This window comes from Lactuca saligna, chromosome 7 (assembly GCF_052625555.1).
Source record: "Lactuca saligna cultivar CGN05327 chromosome 7, ASM5262555v1, whole genome shotgun sequence".
Lineage (NCBI taxonomy): Eukaryota > Viridiplantae > Streptophyta > Magnoliopsida > Asterales > Asteraceae > Lactuca > Lactuca saligna.
In genome coordinates, this window is record NC_136423.1 from 28,696,991 (window position 1) to 28,723,910 (window position 26,920).

The following is a 26,920-nucleotide window of genomic DNA, read 5'->3' on the forward strand; positions in this document are numbered from 1 at the left end:
TGTTAATTTTGTTGATTTCTGATTCATATTGTTTATCAAATTATCATGCTCCCATCCCTTCTACCTTGTATATTAGTTTGTAAAATGCTGAAATTTGGTAATTGTTTGTGTGATCCAACTTTGACTAAATTTTCAATCCCTTATACCTTGTATATTAGTTTGTAAAATGCTGAAATTTGGTAATTGTTTGTGTGATCCAACTTCGACTAAATTTTCAACCCCAAATAGACATGAACGAAGCGTAAATAAGAAAAAAAATTCCTTTGATAAAAAGGAATTAAATATTGAAAAGTAAGAAAGAAGGAACTGTAATCTTCATTCTCCTTTAAACTGGTAAACACATAAGTAATAAAAAAATCAAATTGTTCCAGAGACATGGATTAATACAAGAATTTGGACTACAACATATGAAAATATTACAACATTAAAGGTGGATAGACAGGTGAAATGGAAGGTGGAGAAAGACTTAGGGATATAATTGGTATTGAAAAGTAAGAAAGAAGGAACTGTAATCTTCATTCTCCTTTAAACTGGTAAACACATACGTAATAAAAAAATCAAATTGTTCCAGATAATGTTTTTGAATGATTGCTAAGATATCCTTCATGTTATTCAGATGCTTTTTTAGTTAAATAGATAAACTGTTTTGTGGTTCTTCTTATTATCTCACTGGAATGAAGAGTTTTTTTGTTATATGTTAAAAACAATGTCATATCAAGTCATCAATATTTGTTGACCATTTTACCCTTCAAGAAAGCTCAAAGTTGTTATCAGTTTTTACTAAAAGTGAAATGTTAATAATAAAGAAAAATGATTGCCGGATAAACATTAAAACTAATGTGTCAATACTTTTTGACCATTTTGCCCTTAAAGAAAACTCAAAGTTGTTATCAGTTTTTACTAAGACTGAAATGTTAATAATAAAGAAAAATGATTGCTGGATAATTTTATGTTGTTATTTGTACATATAGACACCTTTTATATGAACCACTGTTCCAAATTGATTGATTACGACATCAACTCCTTTAAAAGAAGGGAGACCTGAAAGGATGTTGTTTTGAGGTTAAGATTCAGTTTTCAGATGTTGATGTTACTTTCCTTGATTCTTTTGCTCTCACTCCATTGATTTTGGTCCAGGTAATGCAATCAGATAACGTTAATTATTGTAGTGACTATTTCAAGTTATGAGTTTCAGATGGATTTTTGCATAAAGCTATGGGGTAATTGTTTATAGTCCAAATTGAGCATTTTTTCTTCAAAAAATTAGGACATTTGTTGATAATGAATCAGCTTTACTGTAGTGAATGAGCTTTGATATGTGATGTTCTAAATCTTTTTGCTTTTATTGTATATAGTAAAAGTTGTATGTATATCTTGATTGCTTCAAAACTCACTTTTTGCTCTATACCAAATACTACACTGTAGCGTGTGTTTGTGTTTTTTCTATGTGCTTTTATTACCTTTTGGTCTTTGTTGTTTTGTTGTATTTCATACTTGGCATTAACAAAATGTTTTTCTGTTCTAGAATTTTAGTTTACTAACCAATTATTTTTCTTTGTTTAGTTGATTAGTTCTATTGCTACTCATCCACTTCAGCTTAGTATTTTTGTTATGGGTAGATTTGGAAGAAAAAAAAAGTTAATTAAATGGAACTAAATATAGCTTGGGGACCTTTGGTAGTGGAAAACATTTTGGATAATTTAGGTTTTATATTTGCTATAGGTTTAGCCACAATCATATCGTTATAGGCAAATTTGCAGCAGTCCGTGAATTTGGTGGGAGGATACATATGATACGTCTGTTATTACTATACGCCTGTTATTACTAAAGCCGTCAATAATGATCAAGTTGCCCTTCCATGTTGGCAGCAAAGAGGACAAAGACAAACACATGTAGATGCTTCTTTTCAATTACCAATACTTGAAAAAGAAAGCAGGTCAAGGGAAAATAATGTTGCCAAGATTAAAGTCATGGTATGTAGCTTACATCTTCATCGAACATATTATCTATTATGCTTATAGTAACTGATTGTTAGAAGAATATAACCGTCATTACATGTATATTTCTATTCATGCATAATAAAATGGGTTTTGGGAGTCCAAAGAAGTTTATTCGGTCTATGTTTATTTTAGGTTCACAGACAACCAGTGAATAAGAAAGAATTTGTAGTATGGAGGATGATGGTTTGAGTGTATGTGACAACAGTCAAACTGTCCATCAAACCAAGTTTAAGATATATGAGTGTTAAAATGCAATATTTTTGAAAAGCTTGAGTTATGTTTTGATGTTCTTTTTTGAGTATTGTTTTTTTTACCTTTGGAATGCCATGTTTAATAGGATTTGAATAAGGTTGAGGTTATGCCCACCAAGTGCTCGATTTAATGCCAAGGTGAGTTTCGTTTTATTTTTTATTTTGACTTTTTATTCAATAGCTTCAAATTTATATTCATATAACTTAGGTTTGGGCTTTTTGCTGAGATAGAGAAAGGGCAAGGGAAAATGGTAGTCACATGTATCATCATTGATTATCAATGTAATGTTTGTTTATGTTTTTAAGGCTTTTTTAGACAACGTGAAGAAGCAACTACTCATTCATTGGACAATGTCAGATTTGATTGTATTTAATTGTAAACACTTACTGAATCCTTTTGTATTTTGATTCATACTCTTTTTTCTTATTTGTTTATTTAGTTTTGTTAATCACCAAAGGTGTTAAAATGGGTGGATTGTTTTGGGTTTGTTAATACATTTGTATCGTAGTTTGGAAAAATATTTACCAAAATATTGTGTTTTAAATTGTATTTAGTAAAGCATAGTAAAAACATATTAATAAAAATAAAATTATAATAAAACAACCCTACGTTTTTCTAATTCCTAAGGTTGCGTTTAGTTACGGAAAACAATTTTCATTTTCCGTTTTTTGTTTTCTCTTTTCGATTTTCGTTTTCCGTTTTCATTTTTCATTGAAAAATTTAGAAAACGCGTTTAGTTAAACTTATTCATTTTTCATTTTCAGTTTTAGCAAATTAGAAAACGTGTTTAGATGTGTATTTTTCTATCGGTTTTCATGTGTGTGCATGTTTGTGGGTGGGTGGGTGTGTGTGGGTGTGTGTGTGTGGGGGGGGGGGGTGTGTGCGGGTGGGTGTGTGTGTGGGTGGGTATCTATGTGTGTGTGTGTGTTTCTGGGTGGATGTGTGGGTGGGTGGGTATGTATGTGTGTGTGTGAGTTGGTGTGTGTGTGTGTGTGAGTGGGAATGTATGTGTGTGTGTGGGTGGGTATGTATGTGTGTGTGTGTGTTGGTGGGAGATGTTAAGGTGGGGGTAGGTAGAGGTGGATGGGGTGTGTGTTTATAAAAAAAAATTTGAATTAGAAAAATGTGGAAAACAATGATTATCAGTTTTCCAAAATTTTCCAACTTCTTTGTAATTTTAGAAAACGAAAAATTTTCATTTTCTGTGAAAAATTTAGAAAAATAGACGAATTAAACGCGTTTTCAAAATTCTCATTTTTCTTGAAAAAATCTTCCGGAAAACGGCCCATTTTTCCGCAACTAAACGCACCCTAACACTTTTCGGATTTTTGAATCCTTACAGGAAGCCCCATTACATCTATAATGGTAATCTTAATATTTTAGGTGTAATCAATTTCTATATAAGAACCACCCCCATCCCATGCAAAGCATGAGATCACCTCTTAGTTATTATTAAAAACTATGACAGTTCATTAACCCATAAATACGACCCAATGATAAAATGAGTCACTGGTCGGATAATAATGGATTCATGATGTCAAAATTATATTATATAAACTATGAACAACTACTATTTTGTAGGCCTAGTAATTGGATTGGATTCGAGTTAGCAGGTCACGGCTTGATAGGTTGGCGGGTCAGAAAACAAAAACTCAACCCAACACATATAATATATGGGTTGATAGGTTGGCGGGTCACGGGTTGGTGGGTTGGAAATCTCAACCCAATCCATATAACCCGTTTAAGTATATGGGTTTGCGGGTTCATAAGTTAATTGGTGAAACCCAACCCATATAATCCATTTAATAAATAAGCAACACATTTTAAAAAATGAGGCTTTTTTAACATAACTTCTTAAAATGATTAAAATAATTAATATAAAAAAAGCTTTTCAAAAAAAATCATAAAGTCAATAACATGCAAATAAAACTAAAAAATGAAAACATTCATAGAAAGTGAATGTGTTCATCATTCGTGACTCGTGAAAATAATGACATGTATTTTTTCTTTTTCTAATTAACGAACCGCAAATGCAGATTATTCATATATGGATACGAAAATAATACAATGACATGGAATATTATGAATACGAATGGAAATCAAATTTAATTAATAATTAAATATCATTTATATATATATATATATATATATATATATATATATATATATATATATATATATATATATATATATATATAGGTTGGCGGGTTGACCTGCGAACCCAAACAGATAACCCAACCCAACCCATGAAATAAACGGTTTGGTGGGTTGGCGGGTTGACAGGGTTGGCGGGTCAAAAATCTCAACTCAAGCCCGTCTATTTTCCGGTTGGATCAATATCGGGTTACGGGTTGGATCGAAAGTTGTCACCCGTACTATTTGTGTGAAATTGTGAAATCACCGAAAAGGCATGAAAATTATGCAAGTAACAATATGCTAATGTTTAGATATTTAGTTTGATTGCAATTATGTAACGTTCAATAATAAGAGTCCCATAATCAGTTGATATATATATATATATATATATATATATATATATATATATATATATATATATATATATATATATATATATATTAAGAATTGCTATTACACAACATTTTATTTTATATTAAACTATATTTTTTATCATAAACAAAATTTGGAGCTCTTAAAACTCTTTCAACTAACATGTAATGTCGTTGGAAGTTATTCATAGGTAGCAATTTTTTCTATAAATAACAACTTATCCGATACAAAAAATTGTTTTGTTGGAATTATCATGATTTAATGCTTTCGTTGTTTTTTGGATAATTTATTATATTTCAACAATGTTATTGATTACCTGAAATTTTCAATTTCACAAAGGGATTTATTTTTGATATCCATGATTTTATTATTATACCTATTAAATATTTAGTTTGTTGGTAGTTAACTTTTACATTATTCTTTTAGTTGTAGTTTTTTAAAATTTCAGACTTTTAACCAATGCATACAAACTATTAATTTTAGCTTTGTACTCTATAAAAGGCAGTGTACTCTATAATATTATCTTTTTTCCATTGAAGAATGTTTTGCAATGCCTAACTTTATTTTTGAAAAATATGTTCCATTTCTAAAAATACTATAATGTATTAACTGCAACAAACAAATACATTGTAACTTAAAAAGCATTGAATACACTTAATCAAACAACAAACCACGAGTTAACCAAAATAGCAGAATCTCTTAAAATTTCATGACATCCCAGAACCATTATCCTCAATCACCATTGACGATTTACTGTTAATTACCACACTGCTATCGTTGTCAGAGATGAGAGAAACAAGAAAGAGAAATGCTGCCAGAGAAGAGAGGAATGAGAAAGAGAATCCGACTAAGACTAACACTTGTCATCGTCGCCGGAGAAGAGAGGAAACATCACTGCCACCTTCGGAGCTTTAGAGAGGAGAAATATCGTTGAAAGTCACCTAAAACATTGTCTAAGAAAAAGATAGTCGTCGTGAGAAAGAGATAGTCACATCTCTCTCATTCTGAAAGTCATCGAAAATCGTATGGAGCGTCAAACCTAGCTAAAGATCGCTTGAAGTGTCGTCATAAATCACTTGAACCACTATCATCACCATTAGAGATAGAACAAGAGAATGAGAATGAGTGTGAAACCACACCGGAAATCGTCTGAAGGTCGTCAGAAATCGCCTTGCTCTCATTTGGTGGGTGCATCTTTGTGCTAGGGTTAACATAAAGTAAGCATTTTATACCCTAGAACTTTACATTAACAACCTATCTATTTTGAAGATGTTTTAATTTATACCCCTTAACTTTATACATTTTATAATTTATGTATATATTTATTTATTTTAACAAAAAACTTCAAGTTTTTAGCAAAAAATAATTCAATATCATTTATTTAATTTTTTTAATAAAAACACGAATTATTATAATAGTTTTTTAATAGATTAAATAAATTTTAAAAGCTGCAAATATTTATTTTTTCTTAATACCCCTTTTTAATATATATATATATATATATATATATATATATATATATATATTAATTTATTTGGTGTAGTTTTTGTATTTGTTTGATATTGTAATAATATATTTTTTGTGATTTTTATATGTAAAGATGTTTAACTTATTTGGAATTAACTTATTTGCTCGAGATGAAGATGATCCCATAAAAACATCATCATTTTTCATTGATCATGTTATATTTCTAAACTAGTTGTGAGACCAATGTATTATATGGGTTAATTTTAAAAAAATTACATATAAATATCAGAATATTTGAGAATTTTGAACTTTTAAGAAAATATAAAAAAAATAAAGATTTAATATAATGAAAATGTTTTTTATCTTTTAAATTTAAATAAATTATTTAAATAAAGAAAAGAAACTAATGAGTTTTAATTTTGAGAATTTTGAAATTAAAATGTAAGTTTATTAATGAAATTAATATTCATTTATTACTACATTTATTTTAATTATTACATTAAAATATTATCTGGAATATCATAAAATAGAAAAACTCATAAAATGACTTATGGGAAAAAAAAATTAATTCAAAATAACCACAAAATTACGTTTGACAAATTGAATGAGAATGTAACATATAACAAAAAAACATTAATTTATTAGAGAAGATCATACACTTCATATTACTATTTATGTAATTATTTGTTAAATTTTTTATTTCCCAACTGTTTTGAGATATGTGTATAATACATGGTTAAAGAAATACAAAGAAATGTTTTGGTTTGTTTAGGTTGATCAACATCTTAGTTTTGGAAACCACACGACCAATAGAGTTGAGAGTCAACATTCTAAGTTCAAGAAAATTTTAAACTCTACAAATTCCGATCTTGCAAAAATTTGTGCAACGAATTAATTAGGTCGTGCAGTCACAACTAACATCGATCAACAAAAGCTTTGAAAATAGTATTATTTTTCACTACAATCTCCACAATTTTTCGTGCTTCCAATTACTATGGGGCCATGTTTCGAACGACGCTTTTGATATAATATTATGAGAGCTTCAAAGGTTGGATGATTTATAGTTAGACTCCTCGAATTGTTGTTGAAAACTTCATAATAGTTGTGGGTTATCATGTGCTTGCATGGTTTCTGTGTACTCGAATTCAGGTTGGTACGTTTAACTACAATATACAAATAGATTTTTAAATATTAGATAAATAATTGTTTTATATTTCAATGCAGTTGAAAATATACCATTGGATTCAATAGATATCTTTTGGAGGAAACTTGATATTTCAGATACGATGCATTTAGTAGACGACGATATTTATTATGATGATGTATTAATTTTAAAGAAAACTTCAACAAGCAATCAAAATTCAGGAGAAAAAATAATTTACAAATGCTAGAAGAGATATATCATATGCAAACAATTGATATTGGAGAGCCTACGGTTCAAAAAAAGACTCGTGAACGACCAAGTGTGACGAAACAACAAAAAAGAAAAGTCAATCCTCTGAATCAAGCTCCTTGTAGATGCAATTTCTCAACCACATCAGAGCTTACTGGGTTGGATTTAAACAAGAAGCTAAAAGACATAAATAAATAAATAAATAATATATATATATATATATATATATATATATATATATATATATATATATATATATATATATATATATATATATATATGATTGACTTAAATGATGAACCACAAACGCGTGATATCCATTCCAAATGAAAAGTATTATATATATATATATATATATATATATATATATATATATATATATATCATAATTACATCAACGATATACTTGACGTAAACGCTGATGAAAATTGCAGGTTACGAGCGACACTTGTTTGTCTAGGGTATAATGAAGAACAATGGATATGCATTCGACAAATGCTTGAAGAGTTAGAGAGTCAATATCAGGCACAACTTAGTATTTTTATTAACGGGTTCAATGTGGTATACAAGTCATTACGCTGCTTTGAATCACCTGCACCTTTGCGATGTTGTATGACTATGTTTTTAAATGGTTACCAAATTGTCGACAAGTTTGGAGTGATCGTTTAATTTTTTAAGCCACAAACAATCTTAAACCTGTTTCCCTCTATAGAGAGGTCCAGAAGAGTTTCAACCCCGCCGATTCATTACATTGGCACATGTAAATAGTAATTATTATATGTCAGGGGTTTTTTAAAGGGACATTACCCAATGTATCATTCTATAATATATTTGAATATCCATAAGAGTTCGTTTGCATCTACATGGCAAACTATATATATTGGTGGCGTTTTGATTATATAACCAACATAAGTCTTATATTTTTGAAACACGTACATATCAAAGATTAAATGCAAATATATTTGAATTTTTTTATTATTTGTTACGTTGAAATATTATTTTACTATTGTTGTGTTGTATTTTAAGTTTTTTTAAAATTAAATAAAAATAATTAAGTATCTTCTATAAAAAAAATATTAAAAAATTATCTATAATTAAACTAAATAAAAAATATATATTTTAATAAATAGATTTATAAATAATTATAGTTGTTTATATAGTAAATATATTTAACAATGTCAATTTTTTTTATATATTAAAAGAAACTATTAATAAGTTATTAATAATTAATCTACCCTAATAAATCAACATCTTTTTGACACTTGGCAAATTATTATGCGTTTAGACAAATGGCATTTTCTTAATTTTTTAATTTTCAAATATTCCACGTGTAAATGTATTAGAATGCCACATGGAATGCAGCTAAATTGTTGAACACACGTATATCTACTATAATAATAAATATAAATAATAAATAATAATAAATAATTTGTTTCCTCAATTAAGTCCTTATACAGAACAACAAAGATACGTTTGCCAACTGATTAGCCTTCAATCACGGTGAATTGAAGGATTCGATTTCAAAATCATATCAGTTATGATGTTTGAAGGATTGGCGTTCAGAGCAGAATTCAACGGTGGATTGAAGGATTCGATTTCAAAATCATATCATGGTGGATTCAAGGATTCGATTTTAAAATCATATCGGTTTCTTTTAACATAATCTTCTCTGTGTATGGCCTGTACTTAAATGGAATGTTAACTGGAAATCTATTTAGAATCGCATCAATCATGCGTAATCCTTCGTCCTTTATATATAGCAGGTAATAATTTCCAAAAATTACTTATTATTACATCTATAATACATTCATGAGTCGTTTCTTTTCAATTTCGTTTATACATGCACGACTCGTCTTCTTCACGCTGGAATCAACTGTCTTTAAGAATCTGCATTACCATCCCAACAACTACATAAGGTTAGTATTATGCCCAGTGATGCATTTCCTTTTATTTTCAATTATTTTCTTTTTTTTAACACATTGTAACAAGGTCATTTGTATAATGTCCGCCAACTGTTCGATGTAATGCCAACTACCATAAAAAAGCTTTGCTGTTTGCTACCATGTCTTTAGTTATTGTTTTGATCATCAGAAAACATGGTATTCATATGTGAACAGAGTATGTAGCTAGGATTTCCTGTTGGATTTCTGTGATGCTTTGCTTGATTTGCATATATCCATACAAGAAACCAGTAGTTAATGGTTGTTTCTTATTTTTTTCAATTTTAGTGTGAGTGTTTAATTCAATCCCTACTGTAACTTTATTGAGAATATCACTTTATTTATATAAAAAACGGTTATTGAGTTTTTTTTTGGACTTAAAAAGGGCATTTTTGTCCAAGTAGTTGAATGTGGATATAATACAGAAAAAACTAAGTTTTAATGTGCCTGATTGTTGACTCTAATCTTCTTGATTTTGGATATTTTTATATTTTGATTTTTTTGATGTTATATTTGAAATTTAAGCTTCTGTGAAAGTTGAAAAGAAGAAATACAGTTGAATATTTTATTAATTTTTTCTAGGATTGCAAATAGCATAAAAAAGCTTTGCTGTTTGCTAGCATGTCTTTAGTTGAATGTGGATATAATATAGAAAAAACTAAGTTTTAATGTGCCTGATCAATTGCAAACAGCATAAAAAAGCTTTGTTGTTTGCTCCGGTAAATGTTTTTTTGTTAGATAAATAGCTAATGATAGTCCAATTTGCAAAGGTAATGGCTGATCAATTGTCTTGACTGCAATCCATTCACCACTCATCTCATCTCTTTGGGCCTTTCTTGGTAATTTAATGTTAACTGTCATTCATTCGACAAAACTTGGTCCTTTTAATGGATGGTGACTATTCTTAAAAATTAATGGTATACTTTGTATAATGCACATCCTTCTTTCATTGAACTTGGATATGATTCTTGAGCATGTGAACAAAGATTACTTCTATGTAGTACATGAAGTATTAGATGAATATAAGTTCAAGCAAATCTGAAAAAACAACCTGGACAGGTAATTGAATGTGTGTTTAGACACTCCAGAAATAATAATCACAACACAATACAACATTCTTTGAAAGATGTGGACCAGAAGGACTGTTATGCCCCTGTTGTGTATATGTAATATGTGGACCAGATATTATTGCTTATATTGAGTGAACATATATGATTCTACTTTGTCGTATATAGCATTGATGTACGATTTTTTATCTCTCCGTATCGATATCTCTTTGTGCCTTTTTAATCAACCCGGGTGAGGATGAACTGTGGTCTGTGTGTTTGTAATTGTCATTTCTGTATGAGCAGGGGCAGAATTGTCATTTTTGTTAAATTTGACCATGTATCATACTAACATTACAAAAATTGTCGATGCAACTTTAATTTTGAAAAGAAAATTTATGACTTACACAAACAATTATCTAAACAGGGGAATAAATAATAAATTGTATCCTGATTACTTTGCTTATTATTCTCAAATCTAATTTGTTTATCATTCTCAATTTTTTCCATTATATAATGAATGTTTAATTTTTGTAATGCAGCTCATGGATCTAACAGAAATTACAATGATTAATGATCTAGGTCTCTCAAATGACAACTACACAATTAAAGTGCGAATAATCCGGCTTTGGAAACAAACAACTTGGTCGAAACCACACGAGACACGACAAATCGGAATGATTTTAATGGATGAAGAGGTATTTAAAAATAATTGCTTTAAACATATTTAATGATTTCAACTTATCATATTATTAGTAATACACTATTATGTTAATCATATAGTTGTTTATGTCTTATTTATTTAATCGTTTTTTGAAGGGTAATAAAATTGAATGCACTGTGGACAAACCATATGTTATACTGGGAAAGGCACTTGAAGAATATGCTGATGTTTACATTCATAAGCCAACACTTGGTTTGTATGTTGATGATGCCATGAAGTTTGTTGACATTCAAAACAAATTGTTTTTTCAATATACCACTAAAGTAAACAAGTGCATTGGTTTTAATGGGCCCTTGAATTCTTTCGCTTTTGCAAACTTCCAAGATGTTATCGATAAGGCGATCCCTTCAACTATTTCTTTTGGTAAAGTTCACAACTTTGATTTGACATTTTACTTCTTATAATATTTTTATATAATTTGTCCATCCTAACACTAATTATATACTAACATCTTACATAATGTATATTATAGATGTGATCGGTAATGTTTTTCAATGCTATCCACTGGAACCTGCAACCCAAAAACTTGATAAAAGGATTACACTGAAATTGGAAGATTTAGAGTATGTTTCTTTTAAAACTTGTGTATTATTACTTTAAAAATTGTTGTTTTAATTCATATACATTTAGGGGACGACAAGTGCTTGCTACTTTGTGGGGAGATTATGCTGAACAAATTGATTCCTATGTATCCAAACATCGGGTGAATTTTGTAATGATTATTCAGTGTGCTAGGTGGAAGGATTACCGAGGTCCTTTTATTAATACAATGTTCTATCTTTACCATTTTCAATGTTTATCTAAGAAATTATTTAATCCAATATTTTTTTCATTCAATTTCCAGGGCGTGTATATGTGAATAACACATATTTAGCAACAAAGCTATTCATTGATGAGCAAGTTGAAGAAATTATTGATTTCAAAAAAAAGTTTGATAATGTTTCAATCAAGTCCTTTATATATTACTATTAAACTAAATTTATTTTTTATTGATAGTTTGCTTACACTTTATTTTTAAACAGGTTTAAAGAAAAAGAAAGTGGATCGGCTTCTTCATGTTCTCGTGCTACAACATCTTCTATCATGTATAGTGTACATGATGACTTTCTGAAAAATACTAAATTTTACCAGATTTCCATGATCCACGAATTAGATGAGGTATATTTACATTATTAAATCTTAAATTAGTAATGCTTAATTTTCCTGATTCAACATCATTGGTTATTACTAATAATAGGGGAGTTATGCCATCATTCTTGGAACAATTAAGATGTTTACAGATAATCAAGAATGGTACTACCCGGCTTGCAAGAACTGTAAGAGAAAGGTTCATAAAATGCCCATTGAACAGGCAAATCTTTTGGATCATGTGGCTGAGAATGAATCTTGGGTATGTACACAGCATAAGTGCAAAAACCAAGTCATAGTTGCTGAACCAAGGTATAATAAGAAATTTAATATTCTTACATTATTGTATTTATCTAATTTGTATGGTTTTTATTTGTTTTTTAAATACCTTAGTTTTATGCTCAAAATTCGAGTACAAGGCTTGGTGGGAGTAGTGACACTTACTCTGTTTGATCGGGATGTTAGAAGTATTCTAAACATTTCAGCATCAGATTTGATAGAAAAGTATGAAAAGGTATATATTATTAAAAATCCATTATATAAAATTCATAATTTATTCTAATGATTTCTACATTTTAAGTCTAATTTTGTTTCGTTTACTTTTGTTTAGATGGGTGACACTGTTGCTTTTCCTGTTGAGATCAATGAACTTATTGGTAGAAAAATGGCTTTCAAAATTATAGTTAGAGGCTTTACCGCTGGAAGAAAATACATTCGTAGTTACAACATATCAAAGATAAGTGATGATGTTGACATAATTTCTGCACTCGAGAAGCTTGAAAAAGCAAACCACATTGAACAGGTATACCTACAAATATTGGATTAATCCGTCTACAAATTATGTTTTATATACTTGATATTTACCAATCTAAATTGCACTTTACAAACTGTTACATATAGGACAGTGAAACTGAGTCTGTTAATGTCGTGGTCTCAGATTTCAACTCTCAGGATACAATTGGTTTTAAGGTATAATATCCTACTTTTTTTGCCCTTCACTCATTTTACATTACTCCTATGTCAATCATTAACATATGTTAATTCTTGCATTTAAGGGTTCTGCTTCCTTCGTTGCTGATAATACTCATATCTCTACTTTTCCAAATACTATCTCAATGACTCCATCAACCAACCATGACACCACTAGCCTGCTCTCACCAACTACCAATGTGAAACGTAAACTTGTAGATGTTTACGATCTTGAAGATACTGTTTGTGAGTCATCAACAAAACCTTCAAAAATATCCATTGGAATCAAGGAAACTGTTGTGTCCACCCAACTATTGATTCCTAAAGTCGAGAAGTGAGATCTTATGAACGTTTCAAACAATTTTAAGTTTTTCGTTTTTTTTTTATCATTCAAGTCGAACATCAATTTTTAGATTTTATGGTTTGTCAAGAATACTTTCGTAATTGGTTTCACATATTCTGTTTTCTTTATTTTTATGTTAAGAATGGATTTTGAATGAACATATAGCATTGATGTATCACATAAACTTAATAAAAAATAAAAGATTGATAAGCAGTTAACAAGGTTTGATGTGTTAATTACTATTGAATCTATACAAAACCAGATATTATTGCTTATATTGAGTGAACATATACGATTCTACTTTGTCGTATATAGCATTGATGTATTCTTTTTTATCTCTCTGTGTTGATATCTCTTTGTGCCTTTTTAATCAACCCGGGTGACGATGAACTGTGGTCTGTGTGTTTGTAATTATCATTTCTGTATGAGCAGTGTCAGAATAGTCATTTTTTTTTAAATTTGACCATGTATCATACTAACATTGTAGAAATTGTCACTCCCAACAATTTGCTAATTTTGTACTGAGTTCTTATTGATATATACATTAGAATCCTTTTAGTTTTTTTTTTTGAAATATCACCTGTTGCTTCCAATTTATTATCACATTCATAACATATATGATTTTTTACATTACATATATAGATAGAAGAATTATGTGGGTTTTTTAGTTTTAAAAATTATATAAATAACTTTGTAAAACTTTTGTACTGATTGTTTAAAAACAGCATATAGCTTTCTACTTTGTCGTATACATCATTCATATATTCATGTTTATCGCTCTGTTTTAATAGTTATGTATGAATACTGGCAAAATCGTCATAAGGGCAAAATCGTCATACATAGCTATCTTAAGTTTCAAAAAATTTCATACAAACATCATATGGATTCACAAATATACTCTTTGTTTCTTTTTAATAAGGATAATTCATGCAAGTTGTTTGCACCTAGATCTTTTTTGTTATTGACCACACACTGTTTTTTTGTCTCTTTTTTAAAGAGACCATTCTTGCAGTTTTTTTTTTTTTTTTTTTTTTATGGCCAGGAACATATTTTTATTTTTTCTCACTTATGGACAATTACTGTAACTTCTGTAAAGGACGGGGAATTGTTTTTAAAATTAGCATCATTTATGTAGTCTTTATGTGTTTAAAGTAATAGGAACCATTTACATTTGTAGCTGCAAGATGCTTATTTTCTTGTTTTTACTATGTTAGTCGCTTTATATGTTGCAGGGGTATAACAGTCTTTTTTTATTTCTTTCATATCTAAATCAAAGATGTGTTAATTTTGAGTTTTTCTTGATTGTCATTATTTAACAAAGACTTCAACATTTGTCCGTTCATCAGTTCTACATCATACGATCTAAAGCTCGCAATTTTTTTTGCTTAGCTGAATAGTCGGTATGCACAACAACAGTTTCACCGTCTCCCTCCACAAACACGGTTGTGTTTTCCTTTTTTTATGCTTATTATTTACACAATGTTTTTTCTTTCAATTTACAATTATTTTTACATAAATAAACTTAATAAAAAAATAAAAGATTGATAAACAGATAAACAGTTATTAGTTTTATTAGATATGGCTCCCAAATCTCAAGATGCAGAAGAGAAATCAGATTCATCAGACTCATTAGAGCTTGGATCCTCTACATCCACCTCATCTTCTGATACCTGTGGAGCATCAGGGTTATCATTTTCATCTTCAGAATCATCAGGAAGCCTTGAAATGTCATTAAATTTATCCCCATACACTGCAGTTTCAGGAAACACCTTCTGCAAGATATGAAAATCAAGATTTTTGTAAAAACCCAAATGTAATATTTTTTTAAAAATGACCAAACTGACCTCCCAGGTATCGTTGATGGACAAATCTGTCCCCATGGAATCATTTAACAAGTCAACACAGTCAACCTTGCAATCACAAACAGGGCAAAGCCACCCTTCATCATGAGGAGGAACTGTATACCAAAGAGATGATAATAAATAATTGGAGGGAAAACGAATAAAGGAAAATAGGTAGACATGGAATCTTGATAAATCAGAGTAGGTTCACAACATTCATCAATTTTAATTAACATGATTTTGGAAGGAAAAAAGAAGAAATGAAAATATGTAGACAGGTAAATGATTGGTGTCTAGATGCGTTTAGACAAATGGCATTATTGTAATGCTTAAATTAGTAATGCTTAATTTTCCTGATTGGTAATGCTTAATTTAGTAATGAATATAATTTAGACAGGTAAAATAATTTGGACAAATGACATTCAACCAAGGTTTTTCTTGGCTTAACCTATTAAGTAATTTTGTCCAAATTAAGTCAACAGGTAACAACCATATGGCATTAAGTGCTTAACTCATTAGCTCAAAAACTAACAGGGACTTTAAGTATTAGCTCAAAACTTTTTAGCAATTGCTGATGAACAGGCTCTATCTTTGTCAGTATATGCATCACTAATGCTAGATCCAAACAACACAAACCCTGTAATCTTGTCTTGAAAGTTGTTCCCCTATGCCTCCTGTATATACAATGGTAAAATGGCCATTTGATTTGATTATATTCAAACAGCTCAATCGGTGCAAGAAATAAACAGACTTTGTCTATATGGGATGATTATCTATACACACATCACTACCCACAGATGGTAAATAGGGATGATAAATAATTGGTTATAAAGCTCTTTATGTATTAATTAATGTTAAAAAATATGTTTTTTTCTTGATTCTTATGTCTTTTCTTAGAACATGGTTACACATTATCATCAAAGTATAATCTTTCCTGTAATCTTGTCTTGAAAGTTGTTCCCTTTAAGCACAGGCAAAATCAATACAGAAGGTGTCTCTTCAGGAAGCATGTCCCAGTGATCAGAACACACATCTTTTTGTAATCTCCTTTACAATTAATAATGTAATTATCATTTTAATCACTTAACAGCAGTATATCATGGGTCATATTCTAAAGAATATGATTATAATGGTATAGAGAATATGATTCCAACAATATTTTCGTTTTCTATATCGATGCTACCCATGCCCTGGTCCTATCTGTTCTATTTTCTACTCGGATTTTCACTACTTTTCCCATTATGCCCCTGCATTATACATATACCTAAATCCACCAAATATTCAGCACAAAATCTAGCTAAATAATCTCCAATTAGTAAAAAAAATCTGAACCTAAATTAAAATCATATTCAATTAATAACTTTTATTATACAACAGACCTTAACAATTCATGTTCCACTACGTCTGGTCGTCTGCCCATCGGAAATCCTTTGTCGATCACTTTATTTCCATCTCAGCACCCATAAACTCCGACGGTATCATCTGTGATTTCCTTCTACTGTCGTTGTTTAACGAACCCCTTTTAGTTCCTTCGATCTTCAATTGTACACCAGACAATCCAAATCGCATCTTGCATTCTGCTTAGGTCAAGAATCGATATTCACATTTTCAATGCCTCCTTCGTTGCTCACGGTGTTGTTTTACTTTTTTATCCTCATTTTTTACGTAAACCCTTTTTTTATATTTAAGATAACTAATGTTTAATATTCAAATTTATATGATAAAACAAAACCGTGAAAAGAATTTTTGAATTAAAAGTAAAAGAAGTAAATAAACTTTCTATAAGAATCACTATAGTTTTATTTTATTTCTATTTAAATTTCCTAGTTTAACTACCGAAATCTATTTTTTTTCCAATATTTCTATATAAGGTTTGTCTTCTTTTTCCAATCATTTTTTATATCATCCAATAATGTATATTAAATACAACTATATAAGTACAAATTCTTTATAATAACTCCACGTCCATTTATTTTTATTAAATATAAGCTTCATAAAATGTTAAATTAACAATTTTTTTACATATACGTATTTTTATAATGTGTCAATTTTACTAATTCATAATATATACTATCAATTTATATAACATTGGTTTATTATAGTTTGATTACAGGATCTATTGTTTTTTATGATATAAACATCGGATGGATTCAAATCATTCTAAAGACCGGCGCAGACAAAGAAAGTTAAATTTGGATTAAAAAAAAACTCCAATGGCGTGACAACCACTTCAATTGGTAATTATATTTCAACGTGCCCATTTTGTTTTATTATCATTACTCTTTTATTTAATTTAATTTATAAAAATTTTGATTAAGTCTTATTGAAATTTGTATTACACATAATCAATAAATTTTATTATTAATCTGGTACAGTATTATATATTAAATGTTGTTTTTCCTTATAAAAATAACTACTTTACCGTATATAAAATATCCTTATAAAAATCTAACAACTTCATTTTATTCTATATATCTTGCAGGTAACAATAAAAATATAAATTCAAATATTTCAGATGGATATCAGCCTACAAGTTTTCAATCTACTTTGACATATTCTGGGAATATTACAAGTTCATTATCCAATGATGCTAAAGATAAAAGAAAACTCAGAAAGTTATATTTGGATAACAAAAAATGTAAAGATAAAACCACCACGGCAAATGGTATATTTTTTTTTTCTATCATGCATTTATAATTACTTTGTTACGAGAGTATTGTTTTTACATAAAAAATTTAATTTTGTTTATTAGTTTTTATTTTCTATTACTCTTTTGCGACATAAATGCATGATATTCCCTTATAACATTCTTAGTATTTCACAAGTAACTATTTTTCCGATCAACATTGTTTTTATTTTTTAATATTTTATTTAAATAAATTTATGATATTTCGTTTTCGATGAAATAAATATGCATATATTTTTTTTCTTTGTATATATTAATTATAAATGTTTTGAGGATCTTAATAACTTTTTTCTTATATATTTTTCTCAGTGCTTACTAATGACATTAGCAAAAGTCAAAGCATGTCATCAACCAAATTCAATAATGTTGTTGGGGACAATCAAAATGTCAACCAAAACATTTATATGGAGTGTGCGCAACAATGTTTCAAATCTACTTCCAATTATACGACAAGAACTCCGTTATTTAACATTACCAATGGTATATCGAATAACTTTTCATATCAGTTATCCTACTATATAAGTTATATAAATTAATATCTATGCACTGTATACAATTTAATTCATACAATTATCCTTTCTATTTCAAATCTCAATACTGACATTTATACTTTCAGTATATGGACACAAATCATTTATCCTTATCAACATCTAACCACTTCAAATTATTCTATATATCTTACAGGTAACAATGAAAATATAAATTCAAATATTTCAGGTGGATACCAGTACACAAGTTTTCAATCTACTTTGGATGTTATTACAAGTTCATTATCCAATGATGTTAAAGATAAAAGAAAACTTAGAAAGTTATATTTGGATAACAAAAAATGTAAAGATATGACCACCACGCCAAATGGTATATTTTTTTCTATCATGCTTTTATAGTTAGTTTGCTACGAGAGTATTCTTTTTACATAATATTTTTAATTTTGTTTATTAGTTTTTATTTTGTGTTAACCTTTTGCAACATAAATAATGCATATTTCCTTATAACACTCTTAGTATTTCACAAGTAATGGTCATAACAATCAACATTGCTTTAATTTTTTAATATTTTATTTAAACATATTTCTTATATTTCGTTTCAATGATATAAGTATGCATATATATATTTTTTCTTCATATATATGTTAACTTATAAATATTTTGAGGGTTATAATAACTTTTTTCTTATACAATTTTCTCAGTGCTTACTAATGACAACAGAAAATGTCAAACCTTGTCATCAAGCACGTTCAATAATGTTACCGCTGACAATCAAAATGTCAACCCAAACGTTTATAAAGATAAGCGAAAACAGAGAAAATATTATTTAGATAATAGAAGATCCATTCAGACTTGCACCACACCAAACGGTAATATGCTATATATTATATAATTTATCTCTCATCCATATAATGTATAATTAATTGTCTAATAATAAATTCAAATGTTTATTATGTTTATTTTATTTTTTATATTAATTAAATTTTTTTTATTTCGTAGCGTGTATGGAGTATGCTCAGCAAAGTTTCAAATCTACTTCCAATTATACGGCAACAACACCGTTATCTAACATTACCAATGGTATATCTAATTTATTTCCACATCAGTTTTCCTACTATATAAGTTACATAAAATATTATATGTATGTATTGTATACAATTTAAATCATACTATTATCATTTTTATTTCAAAATTCAATACTAACATTTATACTTTCAGTGTCAGCAAATAGACAATATTCTATATTGTCTAATGATATCACAGCCACATCTTCGTTAGCAGTCACTCGAGATAATTCTATCGGTTTATCTTTAAGAAACAAAAAGTCAAAAAGGAAGATCTCAAATATATCGAGTATACCCATAGACTTAACATCAGATGAACACTTAAATGTTCAGCATAATCATGTTCAATTGATTTCGGGTATCTCAAAAGGTAACACTAATGATTATATTAAACTATTACTCATTTAAGGAATAATATATTTATATCTTTAATCAAGTTTTTTTAAACAGATTATTTCGACCATGGTGATCAGAGTTTTGTGTGTACGAGTTGTCATGCAAAATTATGGCAAAATGAAGCCCTTAAAGGCAATAAAGATGGCAAGAAAACATCTTTTTCAATGTGTTGTGGTAACGGAAAGGTCGAGCTTCCTGAATTAAAAGAAGCACCTGTAGATTACCAAAATCTTTATCGTTCTGTTCATCCCAAAGGGAAACATTTTTTGAACAACATTCGTCTGTACAATTCGATGTTTTCATTTACATCGATGGGTGGAAAAGTTGATTCTTCCGTTAACAAAGGCAAAGGTCCATATATTTTTAGACTTAGTGGTCAAAATTACCATTGTATGGGCAGCCTTCTACCTATAGATGGATCAAAACCAAAGTTCTCTCAGCTATACATATATGATACTGACAACGAACTTTCAAATAGACAACATGCTTTCAGGTATATTTCATGTTTATTTTTCTTAACAATTCCTTTTTTTTCATACCACTTATTTACCTACTAAATATTAAATATAATTGTCATTATTAACAGTACACAAAAAGATGGGTGCAATTCAACTTCTCAGCAACTTGATATCGAAATCATAAGATTTTTGAAGATTATGTTGGATTCAACAAATGAGTTGGTTAAGTGTTATAGAATGGCAGGAGATTGTTTTAATGCAAGTCCTAATATAGATCTAAAGTTACGTCTTATAGGAAGAAGACAACAAGATGGAAGGACATATAACCTACCTACCGCTTCTGAGGTTGCTGCTTTAATTGTTGGTGACATTGGTAATTCAATTGATAATAGAGATATCATCGTAAAAACTAAATCAGGCAATCTACAACGTATAAATGAATTGCATCCTGCTTACCTTGCTCTTCAATACCCACTGCTCTTTCCTTATGGGGATGATGGATATCGAGTTGACATCCCTCATAGAGGTGTTACGTGTTCAACGAATAACAAACGATGTTACTGTACAATGAGAGAATTCTTTTCATATAGGATTCAAGACAGAGTTAATATTATCTCATTAATTCTGAATTCAAGAAGGCTTTTTCAACAATTTATGGTTGATGCTTATACGATGATTGAAAGCGAGAGGCTGTATTACATACGAAACCAACAAAAAGTTCTTCGATGCGAGTCCTATGAAACTTTACGCAGCGTGAAAAACAATGGAAATACAGATATTTCGAATATTGGACAGCGTGTGATATTGCCTTCTTCTTTTACTGGTGGTGCACGCTACATGATGCAAAATTATTTAGATGCCATGTCACTTTCTAAGTGGTTTGGCTACCCAGATTATTTCATAATTGTAACATGCAATCCAAAGTGGCCCGAGATTCAAAGGTTTATTGCTGACACAAACCTCAAACCCAAAGATAGACCGGATATCCTATCTAGGTTGTTCAAAATGAAGCTAGATTCATTAATTAAAGACTTAAAGAAAAATTCATTATTGGGTTCGGTCGAAGCAGGTAATTTATATTAATAATGCATTGTTAAAGTGTTTTTATATATTTTGTTAATATGTTTTTTTATTTTTTTCAAAATCTTATAATACGACTCTATTTAAATAAATTGTCAGCTGTTTATACGGTGGAGTTTCAAAAGCGCGGCCTACCTCATGCTCATATATGTCTATTCATGCACTCTAATTACAAGCTCCCAACCGTTGAACATATTGATCGTGTTATTTCTGCTGAAATTCCAAACAAAGATGACGATCCAGAATTGTATGCACTTGTCAGCGAGTTCATGATGCATGGTCCTTGTGGTAGTGATAATCCTAAATGCCCATGCATGATTGATAACAAGTGTTCAAAAAACTTCCCAAAGACATTCACAGAGCATACTTCGGTTGATGAAAATGGTTATCCAATATATAGGAGATGTAATGATGGATCTTTTGTTGAAAAGTCTGGTGTTAAGTTAGACAATAGAAGTGTGGTTCCATATCACAAACTGCTTTTGAAAAGATACCAAGCTCACATTAATGTTGAGTGGTGCAATCAGGGTGCTTCCATCAAATATTTGTTCAAATATATTAATAAGGGTCCTGATAGGGCTACTGTTGCGGTTGTACCAAACAACAATGCAGATGATAATGACGATGTAGTTGACGAAATAAAAAACTACTACGATTGTAGATATTTATCTGCATGTGAAGCTTCGTGGCGTATATTCAAATTTGATGTTCATTTCAGGACTCCTTCTGTTGTGAGGCTTCCTTTTCATCTTCCTGGACAACAAAATGTTGTATACGGTGCTGACGATGATATTGAGGATGTCCTCAATAAACAGTCTGTTTCTTCTTCGATGTTCTTAGCTTGGATGGAGTGTAATGAACATAATAAGGAAGCACGCAAGCTTTCTTATGTTGAATTTCCTACCAAGTTTGTTTGGAAATTGAATGATCGTTGTTGGAAGCCAAGAGAAAAAGGATTTTCTATCGGTCGAATTCACACCGTCTCTCCTAATGTTGGCGAAGCATATTTTTTGAGAATCCTTTTAAATAAAGTCAAAGGTCCGAAATGTTTTGCAGACATTCGTACGGTTAATGGACATGTGTGTCCTACTTTTAGAGAGGCGTGTTATGCTCTTGGACTGTTGGAAGATGATAGAGAATATATTGATGCAATTGAGGAGGCAAGTCATTCAGGTTCTGGATATTATTTGCGTTATTTATTTGCAACTATGTTGAAGTCTAATAGTTTGTCGAGACCGTACTTTGTCTGGGAAAAAACTTGGCAATACTTATCAGATGGAATTCTCTACAATCAACAACTAAGATTAAAGGCACCAGGTAATATGTTGTTTTTCATTATTTAAATTAATGTTTTACTTAATAATTCTTACATAATATATTATATTTATTAAATAAAATTTATTATATATTTTTTTATATTTAACTAAAACTTATTAACCTTATTATTATCGTTAAGTTTTAATTTTATAAAGTTATATATTTATAAAAATTAACTTGCAAATTTCTACAGGTTTATCGCTTGATGAGGATCAAGTTAAGAACTTGACACTTTATGAGATTGAAAAAATTTTACTCCAAAACAATTCAAGCCTCAAAGATTTTGATGGGATGCCTTACCCTGATCATGAGTCTATATCTTCTTCAAATAATCGATTGATTACTAAGGAGCTAGATTTTGACAGGACGACTCTATTACAAGAGTTTTATCAGCTACTTGGTTCATTAACAGATGAACAAAGAGGTGTTTTCGACGATATTATCACAAATGTTAAAAAAAAGAAAGGAGGTGTCTTTTTTGTTTACGGTTACGGGGGTACAGGGAAAACATTTCTCTGGAAAACATTATCCGCTGCTTTAAGATCGGAGGGTGAAATCGTGTTAAATGTTGCTTCAAGTGGTATTGCTTCCTTATTATTGACAGGAGGTAGGACAGCGCAATCTCGATTTATAATCCCTTTAAATCTTACCGAGGATTCGTTTTGTTCTATAACGCCGGAAAGTGATGTTGTTGAATTGTTAAAAAAACATCATTGATTATATGGGATGAGGCACCTATGATTCATAAGCATGCCTTTGAAGCTTTGGATAGATCTTTGAAGGATATATTAGGTTGTCATCGTCGTAGCAACTCCAAATTGCCATTTGGAGGAAAAGCAATTATTTTTGGAGGTGATTTCAGACAAATTCTACCTGTTGTTCCTAATGGAAGTAGACAAGACATCGTCAATGCTTCAATAAGTTCCTCCTATATTTGGTCAGATTGCAAGGTCTTAAAATTTAACAAAAAACATGAGGTTAAGTCTTCATACATCTAATATTGAAGAAACAGCCACATTTGCAAACTGGATTTTGAATATAGGTGAAGGAAAGGTTGGTGGCTTAAACGACGGCGAGGCAATTGTTGATATACCAGATGATATTCTCATTACAGATTCATCGGATCCTATTGGTTCATTAATTACATTTGTCTATCCTTCTATTGTTGAAAATGCCAATAATCCGATGTTTTTTCAAGAAAGAGCAATCCTTGCACCGAAAAATGAAGTTGTTCAAGAAATAAACAATCGTTTGTTAAAATTATTTCCTGGAGATGAAAAAGAATACTTAAGTTCAGACAGTCTTTGTCAATCGGAGTTTGTACACGATGACTTTGACGAATCTTTATACACTCCTGATGTTCTAAATGGCCTTAGACCTTCAGGTATGCCAATTCATAATTTGGTATTAAAAGTCGGTGTTCCAGTTATGTTATTGAGGAATATTGACCAAAAATACGGTTTGTGTAATGGAACAAGGCTACGAGTTATAGCATTGGGTAAGCGTGTTATAGAAGCAAAGATTATTTCTGGAAGTAATATAGGAAAATGTACGTTTATTCCAAGAATGTCATTGACCCCTTCGGATAAAAGGATTCCTTTCACATTTCAGCGAAGACAGTTTCCACTTGCTGTATGCTTTGCGATGACAATAAACAAAAGTCAAGGACAGTCGCTATCAAAGGTTGGTTTGTTTTTGAGACAACCAGTGTTTACTCATGGATAGTTGTATGTTGCATTATCTAGAGTTAAAAGCAGAGACGGATTGAAAATATTAATTTTAGACAACGAAGGAAACCCTACCAATAAGACATCTAATGTTGTATTCAAAGAAGTATTTGAAGATTTGTGATTTGTAAAAATTATTTAGAACATTTCATTAATGATTTTTTTTTGGTATTTTGAGTTCAATTACACACTTATTCAATAAACTCTTCACTTATATGTGTTGTATTATTTTAATAATTCGTTGATGTTCGAAATTTTATATTATTTTTTTCAAGAAACCCATGTAACACACGGGTATTACACCTAGTAAAATTATATAATCATAACTTAATTAGTAAAAATACTCATTAAGCTAATGGATAAACATGAAGGGCATGAATAAAGGGAGTTCAACAAATGGCCACACTAGTTTTGTATTTCACACATTCACCACATGACTTTAGGCTTCTTTTTCAAATCACAGCCTATAGGGCATATGCACTAGGCACAAAGCAATCTTTGACCAACAAGAGATTCCTATTACCCGCAAATTTCTATTTTTAATTAAACACTTAGTTGTACGTACAGCACCATAAGCTGTACTTGTACCTCATCCATAAGAAGTTGTACATTCTGAGTCTGCCATGCTAGTTGTAATTAGTTGAATGACAAAACTCTCCTGTTATAGATCGAATTAGTTACTCGTTTCAGTGATATGATGTGTGTATATATGTTCTCCTGGAATAAGCTTATAAGCATGCTTTTAAAGCTGTAAATATGAACAGAATGAATCCTCCAACGGTCAAAACTACTCTCTCTCTCTCTCTCTCTCTCTCTCTCTCTCTCTCTCTCTCTCTCTCTCTCTCTCTCTCTCTCTCTCTCTCTCTCTCTCTCTCTCTCTCTCTCTCTCTCTCTCTCTCTCTCTCTCTCAAAACCCTATAAATCAAAACCCTACGAAGAGCATTCATTTCCAACCCTAAACCCGCATTTATCTCACTTTCTCTCTCTAAAACTGCTACTTTTTAAGGGGTTCTTGAAGGAAAAATGAAGGTGACAAACCCACAATCATCAAGTGTTGTAATGGAGAGAACCACCGGAGTTGCGACGGTCTCAACGGCGGCGTCAAAGATGGAGACGGTTTACGAGAGGGTGCACCACCTGGCCAATAGTAACGCAGTGGTGCTGTTTTCAGTGAGCGGCTGCTGCATGGGCCATGTAGCGAAGCAGCTTCTTCTTGGCCTGGGCGTCGGCCCTACGGTGGTGGAGCTCGACAGAGAAACGGCGGGGGTGGAGATTCATGCTTTACTCTACCGCCTTGCGGCGGGGAACGACCAGCAGCAGCCAATTCCGGCCATCTTCGTTGGTGGCAAGTTTCTTGGAGGAATTGAAACGCTCATTGCTTGCCATATCAATGGCACCCTTGTTCCTCTTCTCAAGGACGCTGGTGCTCTTTGGCTTTAAAAATCATGGATATGTGGTGATCATATGGTGATCGGGGGAAGTCATCTAACTTTAATTAGTTGATAAAATTACTAATATTCGTATATGAAAAGTATGATAAGGATAATATATTAGTAATTCTAGAGAAACATGTTGATTAATTAGAAGTTAAATACATAAGTTTAAGTAAGATAAACTTTGAGTTTATTGTATGAAGGAAATTTGCTTTAATTTTGTTATCTTATACGAGGATATTAATCTATATTATTCGAAAGATGTTAATAATTGTAAATTTAAGCTATTATTTTGGTAAATATATAATTTGATGAGACGAGAATTGCATGATATTATGGTGATTAAATTGATAAGGGTTTGGGAGACAGTGGGGACATGCAACGCAGAATGCAGCACTGGATGAGGTACAACATTTGCAGCTTGTGGTCTGTGTCTACATTTATACTTTGAGAGATATGTTTTGAATATTAAATATTAAGAAAAGTTGTATAATAATATTAAACAAAATGAAACTGTAAAAAAGTTCTTATGTACTTTCCCAACACCATACTGTGTTGTTACCTTTCCTTTTTTATAAAGTTTTTGGACGTCGAAGAAAATGGGTTAATGTTATTTTACCCTCCCAATAAAAACTGTTGGTTCTATTTTACTTAAAAGAT

General features: G+C 30.3%; 3 protein-coding genes across 3 annotated transcripts; all 3 read left to right on the forward strand.

Moving 5' to 3' along the window:
• Positions 1-17,824: 17,824 nt before the first annotated feature.
• LOC145006777 (uncharacterized) lies at positions 17,825-23,817 on the forward strand. Its single transcript, XM_078965830.1, has 10 exons — positions 17,825-17,829; positions 17,930-17,943; positions 18,094-18,276; positions 19,015-19,155; positions 19,785-19,865; positions 20,004-20,219; positions 20,300-20,738; positions 20,832-21,772; positions 21,883-23,100; positions 23,294-23,817. The coding sequence occupies exons 1-10, from the start codon at positions 17,825-17,827 to the stop codon at positions 23,815-23,817; spliced, it is 3,762 nt and encodes a 1,253-aa protein (XP_078821956.1).
• Positions 23,818-24,072: 255 nt separating this feature from the next.
• Positions 24,073-24,825, forward strand: LOC145006778 (uncharacterized). Its single transcript, XM_078965831.1, has one exon. It carries the CDS (start codon positions 24,073-24,075, stop codon positions 24,823-24,825), a length of 753 nt encoding a protein of 250 aa, XP_078821957.1.
• Positions 24,826-25,850: 1,025 nt separating this feature from the next.
• Positions 25,851-26,267, forward strand: LOC145006779 (glutaredoxin-C9-like). The gene has a single exon (XM_078965832.1). The coding sequence runs from the start codon at positions 25,851-25,853 to the stop codon at positions 26,265-26,267; it is 417 nt and encodes a 138-aa protein (XP_078821958.1).
• The last annotated feature ends 653 nt before the right edge of the window (positions 26,268-26,920 follow it).

What these genes read in the sequence shown, in the direction of transcription:
- LOC145006778 (XM_078965831.1), top strand. Translation starts at nt 24,073, where the DNA reads ATGAGGTTAAGTCTTCATACATCTAATATTGAAGAAACAGCCACATTT.
- LOC145006779 (XM_078965832.1), top strand. Translation starts at nt 25,851, where the DNA reads ATGAAGGTGACAAACCCACAATCATCAAGTGTTGTAATGGAGAGAACC.
- LOC145006777 (XM_078965830.1), top strand. An exon ending in TAAAACCACCACGGCAAATG is followed by an intron (nt 18,277 to 19,014) that starts GTATATTTTTTT and finishes CAAATATTTCAG; the next exon opens with GTGGATACCAGTACACAAGT. An exon ending in AATAGACAACATGCTTTCAG is followed by an intron (nt 20,739 to 20,831) that starts GTATATTTCATG and finishes CATTATTAACAG; the next exon opens with TACACAAAAAGATGGGTGCA.